We start from the raw sequence: 25,760 nt of genomic DNA on the forward strand, positions 1-25,760 counted from the left end.
GAATAGTTTGGAGAATAGGGCAATAGTAAACACTTAGACATATCCTTATTTGTCATATTTGTATTAACAAGATGCATAAAATGTCTTCCTAGGTTTCCAGTAAACTTTGTTCACAAACCAACTGGGATAATATAACTGCCTCAAGATACATTTTATCTGACTACATTCATCTATCAGGCCTATGGGATCACATATCTGTAGGCTCATCCACGTATCTAAAGTAAATGTTGGAAATAAGGAAGAGGAGTTGCTGAATCAAAAGAAGGACTGATGAATGTGGGAGGTGAGGCAGCAGTTATTACATACATGAGTATGGAGGACAGAAAAAAGAGATTCTATGGCAAGTAGGGAGGTAAAAGGGCAGTAATGTGGTTGATGGTAAGGAAGGCATGGGATAGATTATAGCTGAAACTGCTGAAGCATGGAAAAGAAAGTGAGACAGAGTGGATGCATTTGATATGTAATATAGCACGGTAGAAGGTTGTGCTCACCATTGGGTGAGAGCTATTACTGTTCCGTTAATCAAAGGAATATGTGCAAGGGAATATGTGTAATAAGAATACCAGGTAAAGTGTATACAAAATTCTTGATTGACAGCGCTGGAAGTGACTGAATGAAGAATGAGAAACAAGGGGTTTTTAGAAAAGGCAGAGGACGTGTGGATCAGATTTTTGTGTCAGAGCCTTAATGGATCTGGAGAAAGCATATGAGAGTCAAGTAGAATGCTTCATGGGATGTTAAGGATATATGGGGTTTTAGAAAAGGTAGGGGACATGCGGATCAGATTTCTGTGGTTACAGCTTTAATGGATCTGGAGAAAGCATATGAAAGAGTCGAGGAGAATGCTTCATGGGATGTTAAGGATATATGGGGCAGTGAAAAACTGCTGGAGAAAAGCCTTCTATAGAGGAGTATATGCATGTGTAAGAGTAGTTGTAGAGTTGAGCAAAAATTTTGGTATACATGTGGGTGTAAGTGAGGTAGGGTTGTGAAGTCACCATGGCTTATTAACTTATATATGGATGGAAAGAAAAGAAAGATGAAAGCACAATTAGGTAAAGGGATTGCAGAGATGGAATTTGGTGGTCCCTGAGGTATGGTGTTTAGCAAAATGCTTTTTTGCGGATGACAGTGTTGTCTGCTGAGAGCGATGAGGAGTTGCAGAAGATTGCTAATGTATTTTATGATAGGTGACTGAACGTAAATGTAAGTCATAGCATTTGAAAGAAAACAAGAGTGAAAGTGTATTTTATGATATGTGCAAGTATAGGAAATTGAAGATAAATGCAAATAAAGGTAAAGTAATGATGTCTGAAAGGAAACAAGAGTGAAAGTACAGATTTTGCAAAGGCCTATAAAAAGAGAGAAGAAAGTGTACTAAACTGTGTTATAGATTTGGGAGAAGAAAGACTGGAAGTGGCGACAGAATTCAAGTACCTGAGAGCTACCTTGGGAAAGTTTGGTGATATGGAAGGGGAGATAAGGGAAAGAGCAGTATGGGGTAGAAAAGTCATTGGGTCTCTTAATATAGTAATGAAGGGTAGAGAGTAAGCACGAAAACAAAGAAATCATTAAAGGACAGCATAGTTCTCCCAACCTTGACCTTTGCGACTGAAACATGAACACAGAATGAGTCACAAAATTCAAGAATCCAGGATATAGATATAAGCTATCCAAGAGGAGCATGTAAGTGAACAGATGGAATAAAAAAAGAATTGAGGGGAATGTATGAGGTGATTTGGTGACAGGAAATGCAAAAGGAATGAACTGTGGAGTGGAAGAGTGGATGACTTTGAGGTACAGGCATGTGGAAAGAATGCAAAATAAGGAGTTTTCAAGAAGTGCCTGAGGGTACAATTAAAGGGATTGGTGTGTGAAGAAGCCCACCTGTGACATGAGGAAATGAAGTGGAGTACTGGAGGGAGACCAATGGTGGAACAGTGTAGAGTGGTGTATGTGAAGGAGGTATGTATGAACAGGGGTAAGTGGAGAGCTGACACACTTTTGCCAAGGCCAACCTGTTGATGGGAGTTCCTGGAGGGAACTGGTATCAGAGATATAGATAGATACCTAGATAGATGGATCCATGGATAGATAGATAGATGGATATCATAATTACCCCAAAACCAATTACTATTAAAGTTCTGGCAGCCAAAGGCTGTGCTACTTTCAGTAGCAAGGTAGTGGTGACTCCTTTGGAGTGAAAAGTTCTTTGAAGAGACTATATTCCTGATGGGAGCAAGGGTGTACTGGTGGATGATGTGTCATGTGGCTATCACAAAGCTTCTGTATGACACGTAACTATGACTTTATCTAACTCTTACTCTTTTCTTACAAGTCATACATTTCTTTTTTACTATTCTTTCTTATTCAGTGCACCTATATAAGAAAAATAAATCTTTTTTGAAAAATAAAAAAACAAGTTAACTTTGCAAATCAGAAATCTAGCCTTTAGCACAACAGCAAATGAGTTGAGGGCCATAAAAGGAATTCATGTACAATAAAATATGGTAAAATAATTTTTTTTTTTTTTTTTTTTTATACTTTGTCGCTGTCTCCCGCGTTTGCGAGGTAGCGCAAGGAAACAGACGAAAGAAATGGCCCAACCCCCCCCCATACACATGTATATACATACGTCCACACACGCAAATATACATACCTACACAGCTTTCCATGGTTTACCCCAGACGCTTCACATGCCTTGATTCAATCCACTGACAGCACGTCAACCCCGGTATACCACATCGCTCCAATTCACTCTATTCCTTGCCCTCCTTTCACCCTCCTGCATGTTCAGGCCCCGATCACACAAAATCTTTTTCACTCCATCTTTCCACCTCCAATTTGGTCTCCCTCTTCTCCTTGCTCCCTCCACCTCCGACACATATATCCTCTTGGTCAATCTTTCCTCACTCATCCTCTCCATGTGCCCAAACCACTTCAAAACACCCTCTTCTGCTCTCTCAACCACGCTCTTTTTATTTCCACACATCTCTCTTACCCTTACGTTACTCACTCGATCAAACCACCTCACACCACACATTGTCCTCAAACATCTCATTTCCAGCACATCCATCCTCCTGCGCACAACTCTATCCATAGCCCACGCCTCGCAACCATACAACATTGTTGGAACCACTATTCCTTCAAACATACCCATTTTTGCTTTCCGAGATAATGTTCTCGACTTCCACACATTCTTCAAGGCCCCCAGAATTTTCGCCCCCTCCCCCACCCTATGATCCACTTCCGCTTCCATGGTTCCATCCGCTGCCAGATCCACTCCCAGATATCTAAAACACTTCACTTCCTCCAGTTTTTCTCCATTCAAACTCACCTCCCAATTGACTTGACCCTCAACCCTACTGTACCTAATAACCTTGCTCTTATTCACATTTACTCCCAACTTTCTTCTTCCACACACTTTACCAAACTCAGTCACCAGCTTCTGCAGTTTCTCACATGAATCAGCCACCAGCGCTGTATCATCAGCGAACAACAACTGACTCACTTCCCAAGCTCTCTCATCCCCAACAGACTTCATACTTGCCCCTCTTTCCAAAACTCTTGCATTTACCTCCCTAACAACCCCATCCATAAACAAATTAAACAACCATGGAGACATCACACACCCCTGCCGCAAACCTACATTCACTGAGAACCAATCACTTTCCTCTCTTCCTACACGTACACATGCCTTACATCCTCGATAAAAACTTTTCACTGCTTCTAACAACTTTCCTCCCACACCATATATTCTTAATACCTCCCACAGAGCATCTCTATCAACTCTATCATATGCCTTCTCCAGATCAATAAATGCTACATACAAATCCATTTGCTTTTCTAAGTATTTCTCACATACATTCTTCAATAATGAATACATGAATAAAAGCAGCATAAAATACCAACAAATGAATAAACAAGAGAATACTCTATGTTACTTACTACTGTATATATGCCATATAATGGGCATACATTTGCTGTATAGCAGCCATCTGCTGCATAGGATCTGCACTGGCCTGAAGAACACCAACTGGTATTTGGGACTGTGATGGGTATGCTGAAGTAGCATCTATACTCTGCGGTGTAGATACTGACACTTCTCCGTTGTTACTGCCTACATTTCGACGACGAATGCCTTCTGAAAGTCAGATACCATGCACTTTATATACAGTATACTGAAAGAATTGTATTATAAATGAAGTCAATATATGAATTTCATGAATGAAACAAAGTTTACAAGCAGTTAATCATCCATGGTACTTTAACATAAACATGAATACTGTTGCAAATGTCTTGCATAATGAAAAAAACCATCTTTATATTGGTAATTCATTAAGCTATGACACTATCTAAGTACCCATAAGCCTTGTGAGGAACAAATGCCATGCACCTTAATAAAGTGATAAATGTTTCATAGATTCAATCTAAAGACTTCCTGGATGAAACTTATCAAACTGCTTACACAAGTCACCATCTAGAACACTTTAATAGTGTTCATACTTGAACAAATATGTTGTGAAGTGAAAAACTATATTCATACTGCATCTAGTTAAGAAAATAAATGGAAATACAGAAAAAACACAAGGTGATTATGTTGGTAAACAGCTCTACTTAATCTTGCCCAAGGCCACAAAACAGTATCATATTCAAGTAAACCCTTACCTGTTCCATCACTATTTGCAGAATTATCAGGCAAAGGAGAAGGCTGCTGAGATCCAGCCTGCAGAGGGACTGATATATTTGGATCTTGATTTGTATTCATGTCTAACAGTGACTGATGTGATGACTGGCCACCACCTGTTGCAGACCCAGGTGGAGAAAGCCTACTTTGGTTGACTGGAGGTGAAGTCTGCAAGCTTGTTGGTAAGTGTGATGAGTTACGTTGGGGTGAACAAACAAGGTGAATTGTGTAAGCGTTATTTTCAGTAGGGTGTCGTAAAACGTTTCGCAATAGCAGATTATCGAGTAGCAGTTGGCCTGAGTAGATGAGGCGTTGTTCATCTACTCTCTGTGGATGATGGACATGATATTAATCTATGTGAAAAATACATAATTTTATTCTCTAAACAAGTGCAAATCACATATTTTGCAGTGCTTTCTGAGTTACACTTAATGACTGTTACTCTGTATTGCAATCTCTTGTGCAGTTAAAAGCAAATCAACTACAGCATTACTAAAGGCACAATTTATCTCAGGAGAGTACATAACTTCTCATCTCTTATACTGCCAGTATAAGGGCTAAATAATATGAAGAGGCAATTCCTCTATCTAATCCCCAATCCCCATTTCTTTTACTGCTTCTACACATTATTGTCACTGTCACTTACAATACATCCACAGCCCTTACCTTGTCAATATAACACTATACATAAACATCTGTTCCAAAAACAGCTTTTTTTTTGTGAGTGAAGTAGCATCAAGAACAAATGAGAGAGCCCTAAGAGGGAAAATTCCTCTCTTGGCTCCTTGCTCTGGTCCTTCATTTGGAAAGTAATACAGTATGGGAGGATATCCAGCCACCAACTCCCACCCCTCTTAAGTCACCTTCTACAACATGCAGGGAACACATGGGCAGTATTCTTTCTCTCCTATCACCACAGCTGTTCCCCATTAATAAGATTCCCCTTACTAATCTATTCCTCAGGGAAAATGAGTCTCACTATCTTACCATATTCAATATAATCATGTAGAATAACTACTATTCCTGGTAAATTATATGGGAGGGTATTGATTGAGAGGGTGAAGGCATGTACAGAGCATCAGATTGGGGAAGAGCAGTGTGGTTTCAGAAGTGGTAGAGGATGTGTGGATCAGGTGTTTGCTTTGAAGAATGTATGTGAGAAATACTTAGAAAAGCAAATGGATTTGTATGTAGCATTTATGGATCTGGAGAAGGCATATGATAGAGTTGATAGAGATGCTCTGTGGAAGGTATTAAGAATATATGGTGTGGGAGGAAAGTTGTTAGAAGCAGTGAAAAGTTTTTATCGAGGATGTAAGGCATGTGTACGTGTAGGAAGAGAGGAAAGTGATTGGTTCTCAGTGAATGTAGGTTTGCGGCAGGGGTGTGTGATGTCTCCATGGTTGTTTAATTTGTTTATGGATGGGGTTGTTAGGGAGGTAAATGCAAGAGTTTTGGAAAGAGGGGCAAGTATGAAGTCTGTTGGGGATGAGAGAGCTTGGGAAGTGAGTCAGTTGTTGTTCGCTGATGATACAGCGCTGGTGGCTGATTCATGTGAGAAACTGCAGAAGCTGGTGACTGAGTTTGGTAAAGTGTGTGGAAGAAGAAAGTTAGGAGTAAATGTGAATAAGAGCAAGGTTATTAGGTACAGTAGGGTTGAGGGTCAAGTCAATTGGGAGGTGAGTTTGAATGGAGAAAAGCTGGAGGAAGTGAAGTGTTTTAGATATCTGGGAGTGGATCTGGCAGCGGATGGAACCATGGAAGCGGAAGTGGATCATAGGGTGGGGGAGGGGGCGAAAATTCTGGGGGCCTTGAAGAGTGTGTGGGGGTCGAGAACATTATCTCGGAAAGCAAAAATGGGTATGTTTGAAGGAATAGTGGTTCCAACAATGTTGTATGGTTGCGAGGCGTGGGCTATGGATAGAGTTGTGCGCAGGAGGATGGATGTGCTGGAAATGAGATGTTTGAGGACAATGTGTGGTGTGAGGTGGTTTGATCGAGTGAGTAACGTAAGGGTAAGAGAGATGTGTGGAAATAAAAAGAGCGTGGTTGAGAGAGCAGAAGAGGGTGTTTTGAAGTGGTTTGGGCACATGGAGAGAATGAGTGAGGAAAGATTGACCAAGAGGATATATGTGTCGGAGGTGGAGGGAATGAGGAGAAGAGGGACACCAAATTGGAGGTGGAAAGATGGAGTGAAAAAGATTTTGTGTGATCGGGGCCTGAACATGCAGGAGGGTGAAAGGAGGGCAAGGAATAGAGTGAATTGGAGCGATGTGGTATACCGGGGTTGACGTGCTGTCAGTGGATTGAATCAAGGCATGTGAAGCGTCTGGGGTAAACCTTGGAAAGCTGTGTAGGTATGTATATTTGCGTGTGTGGACGTATGTATATACATGTGTATGGGGGGGTTGGGCCATTTCTTTCGTCTGTTTCCTTGCGCTACCTCGCAAACGCGGGAGACAGCGACAAAGTATAATAAAAAAAAAAACTACTATCTGACACAACAAGACCTAGACAAGAAAACCAAGATCAATGGCAGAAAACAAGACCCCTGCCATCTTGTTCCTAGAGGCAATTATCATCATAAAACAACCTATAATAACCACACGTTAAAGATTTTCAAATCCTACCATCCTCAAAACACCACATAAGCCTAACCAATGAAGTAGCCACTGAGCGTTCAGCATAGCCGATCAGTTCCACCCACCTGTCTCCACCTGATCAAGAATCGTATATAAGGAGCCACCTATGACAGAACCATCAGATCCAGCCTGAAGATGGAAGAGGTTAGTTCCGAAATGTCGCTGTCCTTTGAGGAACTCCTGAAGAAACTTCAAGACCAATGAAAAATTGTATGGCAAACAGAAAAAGCACACAAGAAAATAAATAAAAGATAATGTGCCATAGCCTTCAAACTAATATGCCTCTAGGAAAATATCTGCCTGGCTACACCAACTTACTGATATGCTGTCAATGGATTGAGCCAAGGCAGGTGAAATGTCTGGGGTAAAACATGGAAAGATCAGTGGGGCCTGGATGCGGATAGGGAGTTGTGGTTTTGGTGCATTACACATGACAGCTAGAGACACAGTGTGAACTAATAAGGCCACTCTTCCTGTTTTCATGGTGCCACCTCGCTCAAGCACTGCGTAGTGATGCAGTTTCCTGTGGGGCAGGGGAGCATCAGGAATGGATAAAAGCAAGCAAGTAAGAATATAAGCATGTGTATGAATGCATATTTTTCTATATGCAGTCTGTTGTAGATGAGAGGGCTTGGGAAGTCAGTTGTTGTTCGCTGATGATACAGCATTGGAGGCTGATTCGGGTGAGAAACTGCAGAGGCTGGTAACTGAGTTTGGTAAAGTGTGTGAAGGGAGAAAGTTGAGAATAAATGTGAATAAGAGCAAGTTTATTAGGTTCAGTAGGGATGACGGACAAGTAAATTGGGAGGTAAGTTTGAATGGAGAAAAACTGGAGGAAGTGAAGTAATTCAGATATTTGGGAGTGGATTTGGCAGTGGATGGAACCATGGAAACAGAAGTGAGTCACAGGGTGGGGGATGGGGCGAAGGTTCTGGGAGCATGGAAGAATGTGTGGAAGGTGAGAACATTATCTTGGAAAGCAAAAACGGGTATGTATGAAGAAATAATGGTTCCAACAATGTTATATGGTTGTGAGCCATGGGCGACAGATAGGGTTGTGCGGAAGAGGGTGGATGTGTTGGAAATGAGATGTTTGAGGGCAATATGTGGTGTGAGGTGGTTTGATCAAGTAAGTAGTGAAGGGTAAGAGAGATGTGTGGTATCAAAAATTGTGGTTGAGAGAGCAGAAGAGGGTGTATTGAAATGACTTGGTCACATGGAGAAAATGAGTGAGAAAAGATTGACAAAGAGGATATCTATGTCAAAGGTGGAGGGATCAAGAAGTGGCAGACCAAATTGGTGGTGGAAGGATGGAGTGAAAAAGATTTTGAGCGATTGGGGCCTGAACATACACGGGGGTGAAACGTGTGCAAGGAATAGAGTGAATTGGAACAATGTGGTATACCGGGGTTGACGCACTGTCAATGGATTGAACCAGGGCATGTGAAGCATCTGGTGTAAACCATGGAAAGTTTTGTAGGGCCTGGATGTGGAAAGAGAGCTGTGGTTTTGTTGATTCATTACATGACAGCTAGAGTCTGAGTGTGGAAGAATGTGGCCTTTGTTGTCCTTTCCTAGTGCTACCTCGCATGCATGCCAGGGGAGGGGGGGTGTCATTTCATGTGTGGCGGGGTAGTGGCAGGAATGGATAAAGGCAGCATGTATGAATATGTGCATGTGTATATATGTATATGTCTGTGTATGTATAGGTATGTATATATTGAAATGTATAAGTATGTATATGTGCGTGTGTGGGCGTTTATGTATATACAGGTGTATGTGGGTGAGTTCGGCCATTCTTCTGTCTGTTTCCTTGCACTACCTTGCTAACGCAGGAGACAGGGACAAAGCATAATAAAGTAATGAAATATAAATAAATATATATTTTGGGAAGCAGTGATGGCTTGTGCAAAATATACACGTGGCATGAGAAAGACGGGAGGTGGGCAGATTAGAAAGGGTAGTGAGTGGTGGGATGATGAAGTAAGATTGTTAATGAAAGAGAAGACAGGCATTTGGACAATTTTTGCAGGGAAGTAGTGCAAATGACTGGGAGATGTATAAAAGAAAGCAGCAAGAGGTCAAGAGAAAGGTGCAAGAGCTGAAAAAGAGGGCAAATGAGAGTTGGGGTGAGAGAGTATCATTAAATTTCAGGGAGAATAAAAAGATGTTTCGGAAGGAGGTAAATAATGTGTGTCAGACAAGAGAACAATTGGGAACATCGGTGAATGTGGCAAATGGGGATTTGATAACAAGTAGTTATGAAGTGAAAAGGAGATGGAGTAAGTATTTTGAAAGTTTATTGAATGAGTTTGAGTGATGAAAAGGAGTTGGAGTAAGTATTTTGAAAGTTTATTGAATGAGTTTGATTAAAGAGTGGCAGATATATGTTGTTTTGATCAGGGTGGTGTGCAAAGTGAGAGGGTCAGAGAGAATGGTTTGTTAAACAGAGAAGAGGTAGTGAAAACTTTGCGGAAGATGAAACCCAGCAAGGCGGCGGGTTTGGATGGTACTGCAGTGGAATATATTAAAAAAGGGGTGATTGTTGTTGACTGGTTGGTAAGGATATTCAAGTTATGTATGTATGGATCATGGGGAAGTGCCTGAGGACTGGCGAAATGCATCATAGTGCCATTGTAAAAAAAAAAAAAGAGGATAACGGTGAATTTTCAAATTACAGATGCATAAGTTTGTTGAGAATTCCTGGAAAATTATATGGGAGGGTATTGATTGAGAGGTTAAAGGCATGTACAGAGCATCAGATTGGGGAAGAGCAGTGTGGTTTCAGAAGCGGCAGAGAATGTGTGGATCAGGTGTTTGCTTTGAAGAATGCACATGAGAAATACTTAAAAAACTGATGTATTTGTATGTAGCATATATGGATCTGGAAAAGACATATGATAGGGTTGATAGATATGCTTTGTGGAAGGTTTTAAGAGTATATGGCATGGAAGGTAAGTTGCTAGAAGTGAAAAGTTATTATCATGGATGTAAGGCAAGTGTACGAGTACGAAAAAAGGATATTGATTGGTTCTCAGTGAATGTCGGTCTGCGGGAGGGGTGCATGATGTCTCCATGGTTGTTCAATCTGTTTATGGATGGGGTGGTTAGGGAGATAAATGCAAGAGGTTTGGAGAGAGGAACAAGTATGAAGTCTATTGGAGATGAGAGGGCTTGGGAAGTAAGTCAGTCAGTTGATGTTCACTGAATACAGTGCTGGTGGCTGATTCAGGTTAGAAACTGCAGAAAATGGTGACTGAGTTTGGTAAAGTGTGTGAAAAAAGAAAGTTGAGATTAATGTGAATAAGAGCAAGGTTTTTAGGTTCAGTAGGGTTGAGGGAAAAGTTAATTGGGAGGTAAATTTGAATGGAGAAAATCTCGAGGAAGTGAAGTGTTCTAGATATCTGGGAGTGGACTTAGCAGTGGAAGAAACCATGGAAGTGGGAAGTGAATCAGAGGGTGAGGGAGTTGGAAAAAGTTCTGGGAGTGTTGAAAAATGTGTGGTAGGCCAGAATGTTTTCTTGGAGTGCAAAAATTGGTATGTTTGAAGGAATAGTGGTTCCAACAATGTTATATAGTTGCGTGGCATGGGCTATAGATAAGGTTGTGCAAAGGAGGGTGGATGTGTTCAAAATAAAATGTTTGAGGACAACATGTGGTGTGAGGTGGTTTGATCAAGTAAGTAATGAAAGGGTAAGAGAGATGTGAGGTAATAAAAAGTGTATGCTTGAGAGAGCAGAAGAGGGTGTGTTGAAATGGCTTGGACACATGGAGAGAATGAGTAAGGAAAGTTTGACAAAGAGGATATATGTGTCAGAGGTGGAGGGAAGAGGGAGAAGCGGGAGACCAAACTGGAGGTGGAAGGATGGAGTGAAAAAGATTTTCAGTGATTGGGGCCTGAACATACAGGAAAGTGAAAGGTGTGCAAGGAAGACACTGAATTGGAACGACGTGGTATACCGGGGTCCACATACTGTCAGTGGATTGAACCAGGACATGTGAAGTGTCTGGGGTAAACCATGGAAAGGTCTGTGGGATCTGGATGTGGGAAGGGAACGGTGGTTTCAGTGCATTACACATGACAGCTAGAGACTGAGTGTGAATGAAGGTGGACTTTTTCATCTTCTGGTGCTACCTTGCTGGTGTGTGTGTGTGTGTGTGTGTGTGTGTGTGTGTGTGTGTGTGTGTGTGTGTGTGTGTGTGTGCGCGTGTGTGCGTGTGTGTTACTTCATGTGTGGCAGGGAGGTAATGGGAATGGATGAAGGCAGCAAGTATGAATATGTAAATGTGTCTATATGTATATGTCTGTGTATGTATATGTTATACATATGTTGAAATGTATATGTACGTATATATCCATATATAGGCATTTATGTGCATACATGTATAGGTGGGTTGGTTGGGCCATTCCTTGCCAGTTTCCTTGCGCTACCTCGCTGACGCAGGAGACAGCAATTGAAAATAATAATGGAGTGAAAAAGATTTTGAGTGATCGAGGCCTGAACATGCAGAAGGGTGAAAGGCATGCAAGGAATAGAGTGAATTAGAACAATGTGGTATACCGGGGTCGACGTGCTGTCAATGGATTGAACCAGGGCATGTAAAGCGTCTGAGGTAAACCATGGGAAGTTTTGCGGGGCCTGGATGTGGAAAGGAAGCTGTGGTTTCGGTGCATTACACATGACAGCTAGAGACTGAGTATGAATGAATGTGACCTTTTTTGTCTTTTCGTAGCACTAACTTGCCATATTCGGAATGAGTGGGTGCTTTTTCATGTGTGGTGCGGTGGTGACGAAAATGGATGAAAGTAGCAAGTATGAAGATACACATGCGTATATATGTATATGTCTGTGTATATATATCTATGCATTGAAATGTATATGTATGTATATGTGGGTGTGTGGGCATTTATACATATACATGTGTATGTGGGAGGGTTGGGCCATTCTTTTGTCTGTTTCCTTGTGCTACATCGCTAATGCAGGAGACGCGGCAAACTATAAAAAAATAAATACAAAAATATATCTATTTATCTATTATACTTTGTCGCCGTCTCCTGCATCAGTGAGGTAGCGCAAGAAAACAGATGAATAAATGGCCAAACCTGCCGACATACATATGTATATACACACACCCACATATACATACCTATTCATTCCAACATATACATACATATACATACACAGACATATACAGAGACTGAGAGTGAGTGGATTTGGCCTTTTTTCCTCTGTTTCCTGGCGCTACCTCGGTGATGCAGGTGGTGGTGTGGCAATGCTGTTTCCTGTGGGGCGGGGTAGCACCAGGAATGAATGAAGGCAAGCATACACAAGTACATATTCATACTTGCTGCCTTTATTCATTCCCGTCGCAACAGCGCCACACATGAAATGACAACCCCTCCTCCAGCACGTGTGCAAGGTAGCACTAGGAAAAGACAACACAGGCCACATTAATTCACACTCAGTCTCTAGCTGTCATGTATAATGCACCGAAACCACAGCTCCCTTTCCACATAAAGGCCCTGGTTCAATCCATTGACAGCACGTCGACCCCGGTATACCACATCGTTACAATTCCCTCTATTCCTTGAACGCCTTTCACCCTCCTGCACGTTCAGGCCCCGATCACTCAAAATCTTTTTCACTTCATCTTTCCACATCCAATTTGGTCTCCCCCTACTCCTCGTTCCCTCCACCTCGGACACATATATCCTCTTTGTCAATCTTTCCTCACTCATTCTCTCCATAAGACCAAACCACTTCAAAACAACCTCTTCTGCTCTCTCAACCACACTCTTTTTACCACAACACATCTATCTTACCCTTTCATTACTTACTTGATCAAACTGCCTCACACCACATGTTGTCCTTAAACATCTCATTTCCAGCACATCCACCCTACTCCGTACAGCTCTATCTATAGCCCACACCTCGCAACCATATATCATTGTTGGAACCACTATTCCTTCAAACATACCCATTTTTGCTTTCCAAGATAATGTTCTCGACTTCCACACATTCGTCAATGCTCCCAGAACTTTTGCCCCATCCCCCACCCTATGATTCACTTCCGCTTCCATGGTTCCATCTGCTGCCAAATCCACACCCAGATGTCTAAAACACTTCACTTCCTCCAGTTTTTCTCCATTCAAACTTACCTCCCAAATGACTTGACCCTCAACCCTACGGTACCTAATAACCTTCTCTTATTCACATTTCCTCTCAGCTTTCTTCTTTCACACACTTTACCAAACTCAGTCACCAGCGTTTGCAGTTTCTCACACGAATCACTCACCAGCGCTGTATCATCAGCGAACGACAACTGATTCACTTCCCAAGCTCTCTCATCCACAACAGACTGCATACTTGCCCCTCTTTCCAAAACTTTTGCATTCACCTCCCTAACAACCCCATCCATAAACAAATTAAACAACCAAGGAGACATCGTGCACCCCTGCCACAAACCAAGATTCACTGAGAACCAATCACTTTCCTCTCTTCCTACACGTACACATGCCTTACTTCCTCGATAAAAACTTTTCACTGCTTCTAACAACTTGCCTCCCACACCATATATTCTTAATACCTTCCACAGAGCATCTCTATCAAATCTATCATATGCCTTCTACAGATCCATAAATGCTGCATACAAATCCATTCGCTTTTCTAAGTATTTCTCGCATACATTCTTCAAAGCAAACACCTGAGCCACACATCCTCTACCACTTCTGAAACCACACTGCTCTTCACCAATCTGATGCTCTGTACATGCCTTCACCCTTTCAAAAAATACCCTCCCATATAATTTCCCAGGAATGCTATCCAAGCTTATACCTCTGTAATTTGAGCACTGACTTCTATCCCCTTTGCCTTTGTACAATGACACTATGCAAGCATTCCGCCAATCCTCAGGCACCTCACCATGAGTCATACATACATTAAATAACCTTACCAACCAGTCGACAATACAGTCACCCCCTCTTTAAATAAATTCCACTGCAATACCATCCAAACCCGCTGCCTTGCCGGTTTTCATCTTCTGTAAAGCTTTTACTACCTCTTCTCTGTTTACCAAATCATTCTCCCTAACCCTCACACTTTGCACACCACCTCGACCAAAACACCCTATATCTGCCATCCTATCATCTAATACATTCAACAAACCTTCAAAATACTCGATCCATCTCCTCACATCACCACTACTTTTTCTCACCTCCCCATTAGCCCCCTTCACTGACGTTCCCATTTGTTCCCTTGTCTTACACACTTTATTTACCTCCTTTCAAAACATCTTTTTCTTCTCCCTAACATTTTATGATACTCCCTCACCCCAACTCTCATTTGCCCTCTTTTTCACTTCTTGCACCTTTCTCTTGACCTCTCGCCTCTTTTTTTATATATCTTCCACTCATTTGCATTATTTCCCTGCAAAAATCATCCAAGTGCCCCTCTCTTCTCTTTCACTAGTAATCTTACTTCTTCATCCCACCACTCACTACCCTTTCTAATCTGCCCACCTCCCACACTTCTCATGCCACAAGCATCTTTTGCAGAAGCCATCACTGTTTCCCTAGATACATCCCATTTCTCCCCCACTCCCCTTACATCCTTTGTTCTCACCCTTTTCCACTCTGTACTCAGTCTCTCCTGGTACTTCCTCACACAAGTCTCCTTCCCAAGCTCACTTACTCTCACCACTCTCTTCACCCCAACATTCTCTCTTCTTTTCTGAAAACCTCTACAATTCTTCACCTTCACCTCCACATTAACATCCAAAAGTTAATATATATATGATGGGGTGAAGACAGTGATGAGAGTGAGCTTGGGAAGGAGACTTGTGTGAGGAAGTACCAGGAGAGACTGAGTACAGAATCGAAAAAGGTGAGAACAAAGGACGTAAGGGGAGTGGGGGAGAAATGGGACGTATTTAGGGAAGCAGAGATGGCTTGCGCAAAATATGCTTGTGGCATGAGAAGTGTGGGAGGTGGGCAGATTAGAAAGGGTAATGAGTGGTGGGATAAAGAAGTAAGATTATTAGTGAAAGAGAAGAGAGAGACATTTGGACGACTTTTGCAGGGAAATAATGCAAATGACTGGAAGATGTTATAAAAGAAGGAGTCAGGAGGTCAAGAGAAGGGTGCGAGAGGTGAAAAAGAGGGCAAATGAGAGTTGGGGTGAGAGAGTATCATTAAATTTTAGGGAGAATAAAAAGATGTTTTGGAAGGAGGTAAATAAAGTGCGTAAGACAAGGGAACAAATGGGAATATAAGTGAAGGGGCTAATAGGGAGGTGATAACAAGTAGTAATGATGTGAGAAGGAGATGGATCGAGTATTTTGAAGGTTTGTTGAATGTGTTTGATGATAGAGTGGCAGATATAGGGTGTTTTGGTGGAGGTGGTGTGCAAAGAGAGAGGGTTAGGGAGAAAGATTTGATAAACAGAGAAGTAAAAGTTTTGCAGAAGATGAAAGCCGGCAAGGGAGCAGGTTTGGATGGTATTGCAGTGGAATTTATTTAAAAAGGGGGTGACTGTACTGTTGAGTGGTTGGTAAGGTTATTCAATGTATGTATGACTCATGGTGAGGTGCCTGAGGATTGGCGGAATGTTTGCATAGTGCCACTGTACAAAGGCAAAGGGGATAGAAGTCAGTGATCAAATTACAAAGGTATAAGCTTGTATAGCATTCCTGGGAAATTATAAGGGAGGGTATTGTTTGAGAGGGTGAAGGCATGTACAGAGCATCAGATTGGTGAAGAGCAGTGTGGTTTCAGAAGTGGTAGAGGATGTGTGGATCAGGTGTTTGCTTTGAAGAATGTATGCGAGAAATACTTAGAAAAGCAAATGGATTTGTATGTAGCATTTATGGATCTGTAGAAGGCATATGATAGATTTGATAGAGATGCTCTGAAGAAGGTATTTAGAATATATGGTGTAGGAGGCAAGTTGTTAGAAGCAGTGAAAAGTTTTTATTGAGGATGTAAGGCATGTGTACAAGTAGGAAGAGAGGAAAGTGATTGGTTTTCAGTGAATGTTGGTTTGTGGCAGGGTTGTGTGATGTCTCCATGCAGTCTGTTGTGGATGAGAGAGCTTGAAAAGTGAGTCAGTTGTTGTTCGCTGATGATAAATCGCTGGTGGCTGATTCCGGTGAGAAACTGCAGATGATGGTGACTGAGTTTGGTGAAGTGTGTGAAAGAAGAAAGCTGAGAGTAAATGTGAATAAGAGCAAGGTTATTAGGTACCGTAGGGTTGAGGGACAAGTCAATTGGGAGGTAAGTTTGAATGGAGAAAAATTGGAGGGAAGTGAAGTGTTTTAGATATCTGGGATTGGATTTGACAGCGGATGGAACCATGAAAGCTGAAGTGAATCATAGGGTGGGGGATGGGGCAAAAGTTCTGGGAGCGATGAAAAATGTATGGAAGTCGAGAACATTATCTTGGAAAGCAAAAATGGGTATGTTTGAAGGAATAGTGGTTCCAACAATGTTGTATGGTTGTGAGGTGTGGGCTATAGATAGAGTTGTATGGAGGAGGGTGGATGTGCTAGAAATGAGATGTTTGAGGACAATATGTGGTGCCAGTTGTTTTGATTGAGTAAGTAATGAAAGGGTAAGAGAGATGTGTGGAAAGAAAAAGAGGGTGGTTGAGAGAGCAGAAGAGGGTGTTTTGAAATGGTTTGGTCACATGGAGAGAATGAGTGAGGAAAGACTGACAAAGAGGATTTATGTGTCAAGGTGGAGGGAACGAGGAGAAGTGGGAGACCAAATTGGAGGTGGAAAGATGGAGTGAATAAGATTTTGAGTGATCGGGGCCTGAACATGCAGGAGGGTGAAAGGCGTGCAAGGAATAGTGAATTGGAACGATGTGGTATACCGGGGTCGACGTGCTGTCAATGGATTGAACCAGGGCATGTGAAGCATCTGGGGTAAACCATGGAAAGTTTTGTGGGGCCTAGATGTGGAAAGGGAGCTGTGGTTTCGGTGCATTATACATGATGGCTAGAGACTGAGTGTGAACGAATGTGGCCTTTGTTGTCTTTTCCTAGCGCTACCTCGCGCACATGCGGGGGGAGGTGGTTGTTATTTTATGTGTGGTGGGGTGGCAATGGGATTGAATAAAGGCAGAGAGGGGGGCCAGGTGAGGATATTCCCACTAAGGCCCAATCCTCTGTTGATAACGCTACCTCGCTAATGCGGGAAATGGCGAATTGTACGAAAGAAAGAAAAAAAGAAGTATGAATTATGTACATGTGTATATATGTATATGTCTGTGTGTGTATATATATATGTATACGTTGAGATGTATAGGTATGTATATTTGCGTGTGTAGACGTGTATGTATATACATGTGTATGTGAGTGGGTTGGGCTATTCTTTCGTATTTTTCCTTGAACTACCTTGCTAACGCGGGAGACAGCGACAAAGTAGAGTAATAATAATAATAATAATAATTTTTATATTATTTTATTTTGCTTTGTCGCTGTCTCCCGCGTTTGCGAGGTAGTGCAAGGAAACAGACGAAAGAAATGGCCCAACCCACCCCCATACATATGTATATACATACACGTCCACACACGCAAATATACATACCTATACATCTCAATGTACACATACATATACACACACAGACACATACATATATACCCATGCACACAATTCACACTGTCTGCCTTTATTAATTCCCATCGCCACCTCGCCACACATGGAATAATAATAATAATAATAATAATAATAATAATAATAATAATAATAATAATAATAATAATTTGGACGATTTTTGCAAGGAAAAAATGCAATTGAGTGGGAGATGTATAAAAGAAAGAGACAGGAGGTCAAGAGAAAGGTGCAAGAGGTGAAAAAGAGGGCAAATGAGAGTTGGGGTAAAAGAGTATCTTTAAATTTTAGGGAGAATAAAAAGATGTTCTGGAAGGAGGTAAATAAAGTGCGTAAGACAAGGGAGCAAATGGGAACTTCAGTGAAGGGCGAAAATGGGGAGGTGATAACAAGTAGTGGTTATGTGAGAAAGAGATGGAGTGAGTATTTTGAAGGTTTGTTGATGTGTTTGATGATAGAGTGGCAGATATAGGGTGTTTTGGTCGAGGTGGTGTGCAAAGTGAGAGGGTTAGGGAAAATGATTTGGTAAACAGAGAAGAGGTAGAGGATGTGTGGATCAGGTGTTTGCTTTGAAGAATGTATGTGAGAAATACTTAGAAAAGCAAATGGATTTGTATGTAGCATTTATGGATCTGGAGAAGGCATATGATAGAGTTGATAGACATGCTCTGTGGAAGGTATTAAGAATATATGGTGTGGGAGGCAAGTTGTTAGAAGCAGTGAAAAGTTTTTATCGAGGATGTAAGGCATGTGTACATGTAGAAAGAGAGGAAAGTGATAGGTTCTCAGTGAATGTAGGTTTGTGGCAGGGGTGTGTGATGTCTCCATGGTTGTTTAATTTGTTTATGGATGGGGTTGTTAGGAAGGTGAATGCAAGAGTTTTGGAAAGAGGGGCAAGTATGAAGTCTGTTGTGGATGAGAGAGCTTGGGAAGTGAGTCAGTTGTTGTTTGCTGATGATACAGTGCTGGTGGCTGATTCATGTGAGAAACTGCAGAAGCTGGTGACTGAGTTTGGTAAAGTGTGTGAAAGAAGAAAGTTAAGAGTAAATGTGAAAAAGAGCAAGGTTATTAGGTACAGTAGGGTTGAGGGTCAAGTCAATTGGGAGGTAACTTTGAATGGAGAAAAACTGGAGGAAGTAAAGCGTTTTAGATATCTGGGAGTGGATCTGGCAGTGGATGGAACCATGAAAGCGGAGGTGAATCATAGGGTGGGGGAGGGGGCGAAAATCCTGGGAGCCTTGAAGAATGTGTGGAAGTTGAGAACATTATCTCGGAAAGCAAAAATGGCTATGTTTGAAGGAATAGTGGTTCCAACAATTTTGTATGGTTGCGAGGCGTGGGCTATGGATAGAGTTGTGCGCAGGAGGGTGGATGTGCTGGAGATGAGATGTTTGAGGACAATGTGTGGTGTGAGGTGGTTTGATCGAGTAAGTAACGTAAGGGTAAGAGAGATGTGTGGAAATAAAAAGAGCGTGGTTGAGAGAGCAGAGGAGGGTGTTTTGAAATGGTTTGGGCACATGGAGAGAATGAGTGAGGAAAGATTGACCAAGAGGATATATGTGTCGGAGGTGGAGGGAACAAGGAGAAGTGGGAGACCAAATTGGAGGTGGAAAGATGGAGTAAAAAGATTTTGTGTGATCGGGGCCTGAACATGGCAGGAGGGTGAAAGGCGTGCAAGGAATAGAGTGAATTGGAACGATGTGGTATACCGGGGTTGACGTGCTGTCAGTGGATTGAATCAGGGCATGTGAAGCGTCTGGGGTAAACCATGGAAAGCTGTGTAGGTATGTATATTTGCGTGTGTGGACGTGTATGTATATACATGTGTATGGGGGTGGGTTGGGCCATTTCTTTCGTGTTTCCTTGCGCTACCTCGCAAACACAGGAGACAGCGACAAAGCAAAAAAAAAAATATATATATATATATATATATATATACATATATATTTTTTTTTCTATTTTTTTTTTATTTTCCTTTGTCACTGCCTTCCACGATAGCTAGGTAGCGCAAGGAAACAGACGAAAGAATGGCCCAACCCACCCACATACACATGTATATACATACACATCCACACACGCAAATATACATACCTATACATCTCAATGTATACATATATATATACACATAGACATGTACATATATACACATGTACATAATTCATACTGTCTGCCTTTATTTATTCCCATCGCCACCTCGCCACACATGGAATAACAACCCCCTCCTCCCCCCTCCCCCTCCCCCACCCCACCACCCCCCCTCTCCCTCCCCCGACCCCCTTACCCCTCCCCCCCCCTCCCCCCCCCCCCCCCCCCCCCCCCCCCCCCCCCCCCCCCCCCCCCCCCCCCCCCCCCCCCCCCCCCCCCCCCCCCCCCCCCCCCCCCCCCCCCACCCTTTCCCTTGTCTTACACACTTTATATACCTCCTTTCAAAACATCTTTTTCTTCTCCCTAACATTTTATGATACTCCCTCACCCCAACTCTCATTTACCCTCTTTTTCTCCTCTTGCACCTTTCTCTTGACCTCTCGCCTCTTTTTTTATATATCTTCCACTCATTTGCATTATTTCCCTGCAAAAATCCTTCAAATGCCTCTCTCCTCTCTTTCACTAATAATCTTACTTCTTCATCCCACCACTCACTACCCTTTCTAATCTGCCCACCTCCCACGATTCTCATGCCACAAGCTCCTTTTGCGCAAGCCATCACTGCTTCCCTAAATACATCCCATTCCTCCTCCATTCCCCTTACATCTTTAGTTCTCACCTTTTTCCATTCTGTACTCAGTCTCTCCTGGTACTTCCTCACACAAGTCTCTTTCCCAAGCTCACTTATTCTCACCACTCTTTTCACCTCAACTTTCTCTCTTCTGTTTTGAAAACCTCTACAATTCTTCACCTTCACCTCCACATTAACATCCAAAAGTCTCTCTTTCGTGCGCCTATCAATTAACATGTAATGCAATAACGCTCTCTGGCCATCTCTCATACTTAAATATGTATACTTATGTATATCTCTCTAATTAAACCAGGTATTCTCAATCAACAGTCCTTTTTCAGGACATAAAGCCACAAGCTCTTCACCATTTCCATTTACAACACTGAACACCCCATGTAAACCAATTATTCCCTCAACTGCCACATTACTCACCTCTGCATTCAAATCACCCATCACTATAACCTGGTCTCTTGCATCAAAACTACTAACACGCTCACTCAGCTGCTCCCCAAAACACTTGCCTCTCTTGATCTTTCTTCTCATGCCCAGTGCATATGCACCAATAATCACCCATCTCTCTCCATCAACTGCATTTTTACCAGTATCAATCTAGAGTTTACTTTCTTACACTCTATCGCATACTCCCACCACTCCTGTTTCAGGAGTAGTGCTACTCCTTCCCTTGCTCTTGTCCTCTTACTAACCCCTGACTTTACTCCCAAGACATTACCAAACCATCTTCCCCTTTACCCTTGAGCTTCGTTTCACTCGTTTCACTAAGAGCCAAAACTCCAGGTTCCTCTCCTTTTTTCTCATCTTGGTTATATCCACACACATTTATACACCCCAATCTGAGCCTTCGAGGAGGATGAGCACTCCCCACATGACTCCTTCTGTTCCCCCCTTTAGAAAGTTAAAATACAAGGAGGGGAGGCTTTCTGGCCCCCCGCTCCCGTCCCCTTTAGTCGTCTTCTACGACACATGAGGAATGAGTGGGAAGTATTCTTTCTCCCCTATCTTATATCTTACAATACTTGATCTTGAAGAAATTTTGCTTCAGACTTGTCAAAAAACTCTAGTAGGGAAGGTGTGACTGTCTCGCCTTACTTTTTGCAAACAACAATACTTGATCTTGAAGAAATTTTGCTTCAGACTTGTCAAAAAACTCTAGTAGGGAAGGTGTGACTGTCTCGCCTTACTTTTTGCAAACAACAATACTTGATCTTGAAGAAATTTTGCTTCAGACTTGTCAAAAAACTCTAGTAGGGAAGGTGTGACTGTCTCGCCTTACTTTTTGCAAACAACAATACTTGATCTTGAAGAAATTTTGCTTTCTGAGATAATGTTCTCGACTTCCACACATTCTTCAATGCTCCCAGAACTTTCGCCCCTTCCCCCACCCTATGATTCACTTCCGCTTCCATGGTTCCATCTGCTGCCAAATCCACACCCAGATGTCTAAAACACTTCACTTCCTCCAGCTTTTCTCCAATCAAACTTACCTCCCAATTGACTTGTCCCTCAACCCTACTGTACCTAATAACCTTCTCTTATTCACATTTCCTCTCAGCTTTCTTCTTTCACACACTTTACCAAACTCAGTCACCAGCGTTTGCAGTTTCTCACACGAATCACTCACCAGCGCTGTATCATCAGCGAACGACAACTGATTCACTTCCCAAGCTTTCTCATCCACAACAGACTGCATACTTGCCCCTCTTTCCAAAACCCTTGCATTTACCTCCCTAACAACCCCATCCATAAACAAATTAAACAGCCATGGAGACATCACCACCCCTGCCGCAAACCTACATTCACAGAGAACCAATCACTTTCCTCTCTTCCTACACGTACACATGCCTTACTTCCTCGATAAAAACTTTTCACTGCTTCTAACAACTTCCCTCCCACACCATATATTCTTAGTACCTTCCACAGAGCATCTCTATCAAATCTATCATATGCCTTCTACAGATCCATAAATGCCACATACAAATCCATTTGCTATTCTAAGTATTTCTCGCATACATTCTTCAAAGCAAACACCTGATCCACACATCCTCTACCACTTCTGAAACCACACTGCTCTTCACCAATCTGATGCTCTGTACATGCCTTCACCCTTTCAAAAAATACCCTCCCATATAATTTACCAGGAATAAATTTACCAGGAATACTCAACAAACTTATACCTCTGTAATTTGAGCACTCAATTTTATCCCCTTTGCCTTTGTACAATGGCACTGTGCAAGCATTCCGCCAATCCTCAGGCACTTCACCATGAGACATACATGCATTACCAACCAGTCAACATTACAGTCACCCCCTCTTTAAATAAATTCCACTGCAATACCATCCAAACCCGCTGCCTTGCCGGTTTTCATCTTCTGTAAAGCTTTTACTACCTCTTCTCTGTTTACCAAATCATTTTCCCTAACCCTCTCACTTTGCACACCACCTCGACCAAAACACCCTATATCTGCCATCCTATCATCTAATACATTCAACAAACCTTCAAAATACTCACTCCATCTCCTTCTCACATCACCATTACTTGTTATCACCTCCCCATTAGCCCCCTTCACTGAAGTTCCCATTTCCTCCCTTGTCTTACGCACTTTGTTTACCTCTTTCCAAAACCCTTGCATTTACCTCCCTAACAACCCCATCCATAAACAAATTAAACAGCCATGGAGACATCACCACCCCTGCCGCAAACCTACATTCACAGAGAACCAATCACTTTCCTCTCTTCCTACACGTACACATGCCTTACATCCTCGATAAAAACTTTTCACTGCTTCTAACAACTTCCCTCCCACACCATATATTCTTAATACCTTCCACAGAGCATCTCTATCAAATCTATCATATGCCTTCTACAGATCCATAAATGCCACATACAAATCCATTTGCTATTCTAAGTATTTCTCGCATACATTCTTCAAAGCAAACACCTGATCCACACATCCTCTACCACTTCTGAAACCACACTGCTCTTCACCAATCTGATGCTCTGTACATGCCTTCACCCTTTCAAAAAATACCCTCCCATATAATTTACCAGGAATAAATTTACCAGGAATAAATTTACCAGGAATAAATTTACCAGGAATAAATTTACCAGGAATAAATTTACCAGGAATAAATTTACCAGGAATAAATTTACCAGGAATAAATTTACCAGGAATAAATTTACCAGGAATAAATTTACCAGGAATAAATTTACCAGGAATAAATTTACCAGGAATAAATTTACCAGGAATAAATTTACCAGGAATAAATTTACCAGGAATAAATTTACCAGGAATAAATTTACCAGGAATAAATTTACCAGGAATAAATTTACCAGGAATAAATTTACCAGGAATAAATTTACCAGGAATAAATTTACCAGGAATAAATTTACCAGGAATAAATTTACCAGGAATAAATTTACCAGGAATAAATTTACCAGGAATAAATTTACCAGGAATAAATTTACCAGGAATAAATTTACCAGGAATAAATTTACCAGGAATAAATTTACCAGGAATAAATTTACCAGGAATAAATTTACCAGGAATAAATTTACCAGGAATACTCAACAAACTTATACCTCTGTAATTTGAGCACTCAATTTTATCCCCTTTGCCTTTGTACAATGGCACTGTGCAAGCATTCCGCCAATCCTCAGGCACTTCACCATGAGACATACATGCATTACCAACCAGTCAACATTACAGTCACCCCCTTTTTTAATAAATTCTACTGCAATATTATCCAAACTGCTGCCTTGCTGGCTTTCATCTCCTGCAAAGCTTTTACTACCTCTTCTCTGTTTACCAAATCATTTTCCCTAACCCTCTCACTTTGCACACCACCTCGACCAAAACACCCTATATCTGCCATCCTATCATCTAATACATTCAACAAACCTTCAAAATACTCACTCCATCTCCTTCTCACATCACCATTACTTGTTATCACCTCCCCATTAGCCCCCTTCACTGAAGTTCCCATTTCCTCCCTTGTCTTACGCACTTTGTTTACCTCTTTCCAAAACCCTTGCATTTACCTCCCTAACAACCCCATCCATAAACAAATTAAACAACAAGGAGACATCGTGCACCCCTGCCACAAACCAAGATTCACTGAGAACCAATCACTTTCCTCTCTTCCTACACGTACACATGCCTTACATCCTCGATAAAAACTTTTCACTGCTTCTAACAACTTGCCTCCCACACCATATATTCTTAGTACCTTCCACAGAGCATCTCTATCAAATCTATCATATGCCTTCTACAGATCCATAAATGCTGCATACAAATCCATTCGCTTTTCTAAGTATTTCTCGCATACATTCTTCAAAGCAAACACCTGATCCACACATCCTCTACCACTTCTGAAACCACACTGCTCTTCACCAATCTGATGCTCTGTACATGCCTTCACCCTTTCAAAAAATACCCTCCCATATAATTTACCAGGAATAAATTTACCAGGAATAAATTTACCAGGAATAAATTTACCAGGAATAAATTTACCAGGAATAAATTTACCAGGAATAAATTTACCAGGAATAAATTTACCAGGAATAAATTTACCAGGAATAAATTTACCAGGAATAAATTTACCAGGAATAAATTTACCAGGAATAAATTTACCAGGAATAAATTTACCAGGAATAAATTTACCAGGAATAAATTTACCAGGAATAAATTTACCAGGAATAAATTTACCAGGAATAAATTTACCAGGAATAAATTTACCAGGAATAAATTTACCAGGAATAAATTTACCAGGAATAAATTTACCAGGAATAAATTTACCAGGAATAAATTTACCAGGAATAAATTTACCAGGAATAAATTTACCAGGAATAAATTTACCAGGAATACTCAACAAACTTATACCTCTGTAATTTGAGCACTCAATTTTATCCCCTTTGCCTTTGTACAATGGCACTGTGCAAGCATTCCGCCAATCCTCAGGCACTTCACCATGAGACATACATGCATTACCAACCAGTCAACATTACAGTCACCCCCTCTTTAAATAAATTCCACTGCAATACCATCCAAACCCGCTGCCTTGCCGGTTTTCATCTTCTGTAAAGCT

General features: G+C 41.6%; 1 protein-coding gene across 4 annotated transcripts in view; it reads right to left on the reverse strand.

Moving 5' to 3' along the window:
- Positions 1-25,760, reverse strand: part of Herp (Homocysteine-induced endoplasmic reticulum protein) — a 188,355-nt gene that overhangs the window by 78,204 nt on the left and 84,391 nt on the right. For all 4 annotated transcript variants that reach the window (XM_071672215.1, XM_071672214.1, XM_071672213.1 and 1 more), the window contains 2 exons: positions 4,669-5,014; positions 3,949-4,144 (listed from right to left, as the gene is read on the reverse strand). In XM_071672215.1, the coding sequence (XP_071528316.1) occupies positions 3,949-4,144; positions 4,669-5,014 (542 nt within the window). The remainder of the gene's footprint in view (positions 1-3,948; positions 4,145-4,668; positions 5,015-25,760) is intronic.

Source organism: Panulirus ornatus, chromosome 17, assembly GCF_036320965.1.
Source record: "Panulirus ornatus isolate Po-2019 chromosome 17, ASM3632096v1, whole genome shotgun sequence".
NCBI classification, from domain to species: Eukaryota; Metazoa; Arthropoda; class Malacostraca; order Decapoda; family Palinuridae; genus Panulirus; species Panulirus ornatus.